The sequence below is a fragment of the Pteropus alecto genome, unplaced genomic scaffold (genome assembly GCF_000325575.1).
Source record: "Pteropus alecto unplaced genomic scaffold, ASM32557v1 scaffold78, whole genome shotgun sequence".
Taxonomy (NCBI): Eukaryota; Metazoa; Chordata; class Mammalia; order Chiroptera; family Pteropodidae; genus Pteropus; species Pteropus alecto.
In genome coordinates this window covers 15,711,541-15,717,115 of record NW_006443124.1, presented here as the reverse complement: position 1 = coordinate 15,717,115, position 5,575 = coordinate 15,711,541, and the positions used below count along the sequence as shown (strand labels likewise).

General features: G+C 52.6%; 1 protein-coding gene across 1 annotated transcript in view; it reads right to left on the bottom strand.

The window, feature by feature from the left end:
- The window catches only part of FLT4 (fms related tyrosine kinase 4), a 40,040-nt gene that overhangs the window by 5,766 nt on the left and 28,699 nt on the right, over positions 1-5,575 (bottom strand). The window contains exons 25-29 of the mRNA XM_025040770.1: positions 5,013-5,112; positions 4,595-4,700; positions 4,045-4,190; positions 2,947-3,061; positions 1,970-2,055 (exon numbers count right to left, since the gene is read on the bottom strand). Coding sequence (XP_024896538.1) covers positions 1,970-2,055; positions 2,947-3,061; positions 4,045-4,190; positions 4,595-4,700; positions 5,013-5,112 — 553 coding nt within the window. The remainder of the gene's footprint in view (positions 1-1,969; positions 2,056-2,946; positions 3,062-4,044; positions 4,191-4,594; positions 4,701-5,012; positions 5,113-5,575) is intronic.

The following is a 5,575-nucleotide window of genomic DNA, read 5'->3' as shown; positions in this document are numbered from 1 at the left end:
AATGCGCAGCAGAGGGTCATTATCCTGTCCTCCCATTTCAAGAGCATCTTATTCACTCTCCTCTAGGACTGAGGGACATGTCAGTTCTCCCAGGATGTCTCCCAAACATAAAGGCAGTAGTTTCCTTTTTCCTCTGAGAATGGTGGCTGCCTAACAAGAGATGACATATTAGGTGGCAGTAGTTCTTGACTGTTTGTTAGTCGGGAAAAAAAAAAAACCCAACATAAACATGGAAATGCAAATTATAAAAGGGTACCCGTCAGAAATGAAGAACATATTATCTGAGATGAAAGTGCAGTAGAGACAATAAACAGAGCAGATAAAGAAGAGGATCTAACTACTGATATAGAGGATGGAGAAGCCAAGACATTCAATCAGAATGGCAAGAATAAAGCAGCCAAGACTATAATAATAATTTAAGGAGCTTATGGAACATTATTAAATGTAAAAATATCCATATCATAAGGGTACTAGAAGGAAGACAAGATGGTGAAGAGTTATTTGAAGGAATAATGATGGAAAACTTTCCTAACCTGGTGAAGAAAATAGACATAAAACCCCAGGAAGCTCAGAGAGTCCCAAAAACCAGGAACTCAAAGAGGCCCACATCAAGACACATCATAATTAAAATGCCAAAGATTAAATACAAAGGGACAATCTTAAAAGCAGCAAGAGAAAAGCTTCAAGGCCTGCCTTCAAGGGAGCACCCATAAGACTGACAGCTGATTTCTCAAAAGAAACTATGCAGGACAGAAAGGCTTGGCACAAAGTATTTGATGTGATAAAAACCCAAGATCTACAACCAAGAATGCTTGATCCAGCAAAGCTATCATTTAGAGTTGAAGGACAGATAAAGAGCTTCCCAGACAAAAATAAGCAAAGGGAATTTATCAATACTAAACCGGTATTACAGGAAATGTTGGCGGGACTTCTTTAAGAAAGAAAAATGTATCAAAAACAGAAATAAAGAATGGTAATAACTACATTCCTAATGACAAGTATCTCAAATGGAAAAGAAGTGCTCCAACCAAAAGCTAGAGTGGCTGAATGGATAAGAAAACAAGACCCCTACATATGCTGCCTACAAGAGACTCACTTCGGTTTAAAAGACACACACAGACTAAAAGAAAGGGGCTGGAAAAAGATATTGCCTTGATGGACCTAGAGAGCATTGCGCTGAATGGAATGGGTTGGATAGAGAAAGACAAATATTTCATGATTTCAGGTACATGTGGAATCTAAAGAAAATAAACCATAACAACAACAAAAGCGGAAATAAACTCATTGATACAGAGAATATTTTGAGAGCTACTAGATGGAAGGGGTGTTGGGGGGGACAGCAAAATAAGGCAATGGGATTAAGAGGTACAAACGGACATGGAGATATAGAGTGTAGCATGGGAAAAATGGTTAATAATGTTGTAATAAATATGTAAAAAGGAGGAGGGGTACTAGATTTAGTGGGGTGATAACTTTGTGAGTTATGTGAATCTCTGATCATTATGCTATACAACTGAAACTGGTATGTTATTGTATGCCAAGTATAATTGAAAAAAAATCATTGAATTGTACAATGTAAATACAAACGACTAATTGTCTATTATATTTAAAGAAAGCTAAAATAAAAAAAGATATTAATTGATTTAAGAACCGCATAGGCAGAAGCCAAGACTGGGCATGATGGGTCATATTTAGTTTTAAGAAGAGGTGGTGTTTGAACATCTGTTAAATGGAAGGGAGGTGTGGGGGGACCAGAACCAGGTGTGCTGGGTCAGGAAGGTGATGGGGGAGGGCGCTCCTCTGGGAAGGCTGGTGGCCAAGGGCCTGGAGTCCCAGAGTGCCTTGCCTTGAATACACAGAAAGGTAATAGGGAGCCATGAAAAGATTTAGGCAAGAGAGTGACAGGCATGTGTAGGCCCAGCCTACCTCCCTTAACCCCTTTCAGAGGAAGAGGCTCAGGAGGTCCTACCTGAGCCCGCCTTCTTGTTTGTGCCTGCTCTCCAACCGCTCAAACTCCTCGGAGGCCAGCACCATCCCACTGTCTGTCTGGTTATCCTATGCAGAGAGAACAACCCATGGCTGTGGGCCCCACCGAGGCCGGGCTGCAGGCCTCGGTGTAGGTGAGGCCACATGGACCTGCAGAGCCGCTGACCTAACACCTGTCCTGTGGGAAGTGAGCAGAAAACCATTCCCTCACTGGAGTATACAGGTGAAGGTCATACGTCCAGCTACAGAGGGAAAAACTGTGTCTGGCCCATGCTCAGGAGGTGGCAAAGCCAGGACGCCTCACGCCAAGGGACCCACAGGCAGCCCTGCGTGTGCTCAGGGCACCGGCAGAGTAGGAGCACCCGGAGAAACAGGGAAAGTATGAAAGGAATCCTCGTTGTATATAAAAATGATCTTCGTGCAGACACATCCCTGGTTTAGAGGACCTTGGTCACCCTTCGATCATGTGTGACTTGGCGTGGTTTTCATTTTGAATTCCATAGAGGACAACTGCCCTCTTGTCAGAGCTGGGGGTCCCATGACATCATCTGGCCCTGGGGACGCAAGCTGAGCCACAGGTGGCTTTCCCGTGTCCTGTACCCCAGCCTCCTCTTCCAGTAACATCGGCCCCTTCCCTCTGGCCACATGGCTTGGTAGTTACCAAAGGGTGAGCCAATAGGAAACACCCAGAAGGAGGCGCCATCTTTCCACTGCAGTTGCTGGGAGAGAGAGGGCTGGGGCTGTGTGAGTGAGGAGGGTGCAGGAGAAAGCAGCTGAGGCACTGGCATGGCAGGAGCACCCAGGCCCGGATGTGATGAGACACAGCTAGATTTCAAGGGAGAGATGACGTCCTTTTCTGAGCTGGTTTCTGTCCCTTGCCTTAGGAGTTCCCACCATCTGCCTCCCTGCAGAGAGCGCCCAGAGGCCCTGATCTGGGGTGCGGAGCCCCCTCCCACTTACCACCGAAGCCTTGTAGTTCGTTGGGGTCATGGGAAATTCTTCGAACGTTTTCATCCTGGAGGGACCCTGGGTCCCTCTAGCCAGGCATCCGGGAAAGGACACACAGTTGTAATATCTGGCAGGGGTGGGGACAGAAAGTGCTGAAGAAAGCCATGCCAGCAGCCCTCCTGAAAGCTCTGGCCACCTCTCTGCCCTCCTCCTCTTGGGAGGGACCCCAGGTCTGGGGCTGGAGTGCTGCTCTGGGCTCCTCTCCACCCTGACACCCCAGCACCTCCTATGCTGCTAGCAGGGGCGGGGGGGGTGGGGTGCAGAAGGGGAATGGAGTACACCCAGCCCGGTGTGTGAGAGACAGAGAGCCTTCACTCTAAGAGGGGCCCCCATGCAGGCCAAGCAGTCCCAGTGCTGCAGGCCACCATCTGGCCTGTGTGCGTGTGTGTACGTACGTGTGTGCAGCATGTTTGTGTGCATTGTGAGGGACTGGTGGATGGAGGCTGCAAGAACCAGTTAGTCTTTCCTGTCCCCAGGCCTGACCCTGCTCCATGCTGGGGCAGAAGGGCAGGTGTCTCAGAGCCCTCCTCTCAGTAAGGCCAGTGGGAATGTGGAGTGTTAGCAAAAATTACAAGAGATCTCTGATCCAGCTACATTTTTCATCCTGGATTCTGGTGGGTGGCCTGCCCTGCTCCCAGGGTCCCTGCCAGTGGCCACTGGGACTCATTGTCCCTCCCTTTTCTCTTCTTGCAATGTGAAGCTAGCCTGGGCACTGTACTCCAGGTGGGCGCTCCCTCAAAATTGGAGGGTCTCTTAGGCGGGGCTAGGAGTGAGTGCAGGGACACTGGAGGGCAGAGAGAAGGACTGAGAGGCATAGCAAGAAGCAAAGTCACAAGGCCATGTGGCCCTGCTGGGGCACCTGAGGCTGCCCAGGAGGGCATCACCCAGGACCGGCATCTAAGATCACTCGGCTCTGAGTTGGTGGGCAGTGGTCTCTAAAGTCCTTGTAGTTTGTCTTTTCCTTGATGGTTGACAAGGATAAAATACACCAGGCCCAAACTGCTCTCCCCCTGCCCAGGGGGACCCTGGGACCCAGGAAGGGCAGCTAACCTGGCAGCCAGGCTGTGCTGGTTTGGCGGGCTGCCTTCCTCGGTGGCATCAGCCTCAGCGACATGCAGGGCTGTGGTGGACGCCTGCAGGAAGCTGCCCTCCTCTGAGCTTGAGCTGCAGGGCACCATGCAGTCCTCCTCCTCCTCCTGGTGGCAGGAATGGGAGAAGTAGCCAGGTCAGAGGCCCCTGCGTCCCCTTAGCCTTACCCCTTCACCCTCCCAAGGGCCCCAGACTAAGGGACCAGTGCCAGCTCTTCCCACCCTTTTCTTGAGGCAGAATAGATACCAAGTGCTTGTCCCCAGCCCGAAGTCAGACAGAAGGTCCCAAAGCGTTGTGCTGTCCCGAGCCAGCCCTGAGCACCCCATGGGGATGGTCACACAGGGCAAGGGCTGGGGCAGGGCTGCAGGAGGTGGAGGTGCAAAGAAGGGGTGAAGGAACACAGGCTCTCCTGCCCAGAGACAGGGACTCCTAGTGAACCTAGATGGGCTCTGACCATCCCTGGGGTGGGGGCTGGAGGTCACTGCAGTAGGACGGAGCGAGAAGGGCTCACCTGCCGGCCCCAGCCCTGGAGCAGGTCCCCCAGAATGTCCACCAACTCCGAGAACGCGGGCCTCTCCCTGGGGTCTCCAGACCAGCAGCTCAGCATGAGGTGGCGTCTGTGGGAAAGTGGCTGGACTGGGGTCTGAGGATACCCCGCTGAACCAGCACACTCAGCTCCTGAACCCTGCCCTCACGCCCACTTGCCCCTTACCCCCAAGGCTCAGGCACCCAGTGTCCCTCTTGCGCAGGGAGGAGAGAGGTGCAGTGAGAGACCGTCTGCAGGCCTCTACCCCCGCTGCTTCCCTGCTCCCCTCCCCCCACCTGCATGCCCCCTTCCCGTGCCTGCACACAACACCCCTCGTGCCCACACCTCTCCGGTGCCCACCTCTTCTGACCCCCAAAGCCTGCTCAGCCAGTGGGAGACTCACATGGCAGGAGTGGCCAGCTCCGGGGCCCTCATCCGCGTGCCCTCTTTCAACCGCTGGCAAAACTCCTCATTGATCTGCACCCCAGGGTATGGGGAGGCCCCTGATGGCAGGAATGGGGTGGGTGGGTGGAGAGCAGGCGCCTGCTGGTCAGCCTAGCATCCCAGTCACCTCTTCCCAGCCCCCATGGTGGGGTGCTGGTCCCACAGCTCCTGGCAGGGCTTGGGCAAGGTGCTACCCTCCCCCAGCACGAGTTCTTCATTTGGTTACAGATGGTGGCACTGCCTGCTATGATTTAGAGACACATTAGCAGAAACACGGTTCTGGGATCATCAGGGTCCTAACGGCCTTTGGGTCTCCCTGTGCCCCCCAAGACAAGCTACATAGCAGCATGGCGACCCATAAGACACGAATTAGACTGCTCCCACCCTCCCTCAAAGCAGCATAAGGTCCTCATCCTGTCAAAGGAGCTGCAAGGGTCACCTCTCCTACCTCCTTCTGAGTCTCCTGACACCGGCCCTGCCTGCCTCCAGCACGGGGCGACCATGGGCCTGGCTGTCCCGCCT